At 59.5% G+C, this 417-nt stretch overlaps 1 protein-coding gene across 1 annotated transcript; it reads left to right on the top strand.

Annotated features, from left to right (window-relative positions):
- On the top strand, positions 1-417 carry LOC136479443 (uncharacterized). Its single transcript, XM_066477315.1, has one exon. The coding sequence runs from the start codon at positions 1-3 to the stop codon at positions 415-417; it is 417 nt and encodes a 138-aa protein (XP_066333412.1).

Raw genomic sequence — 417 nt, 5'->3', positions numbered from 1 at the left:
ATGCGCATCCCCCGGTCGGAGCTCCGCTCAGTGAGCTCTCCCTTTTACGGCGTGATCCGAGGGGCGCAGGCGTATCCACTCGGGCAGATCGATCTGTCCGTCACATTTGGCGACCACGCCAACTTCCACTCGGAGGTCCTAGCATTCAAGGTAGTGGACTTGCCGGGGTCCTACCACGCCATCTTGGGGCGGCCATGCTACGCCAAGTTCATGGCGATCCTCAACTACCCCTATCTCAAGCTGAAGATACCAGGGCCGAACGGCATCATCACCATAGGTAGTACCTTCTCGCACGCCTACACATGCGACCGCGAGCATTACGAGCTCGCCACTGCCGTCATCAACTCCACTGAGCTCCTGGAGCTCAGGAATTCGGCGACTCCAGTAGTCCCCGACTGCAACGGGCAGACCTTCTAG

Source organism: Miscanthus floridulus, chromosome 9 (assembly GCF_019320115.1).
Source record: "Miscanthus floridulus cultivar M001 chromosome 9, ASM1932011v1, whole genome shotgun sequence".
NCBI classification, from domain to species: domain Eukaryota; kingdom Viridiplantae; phylum Streptophyta; class Magnoliopsida; order Poales; family Poaceae; genus Miscanthus; species Miscanthus floridulus.
The sequence above is the reverse complement of the archived record's forward strand: the minus strand, read 5'-3'. Positions and strand labels throughout refer to the sequence as shown.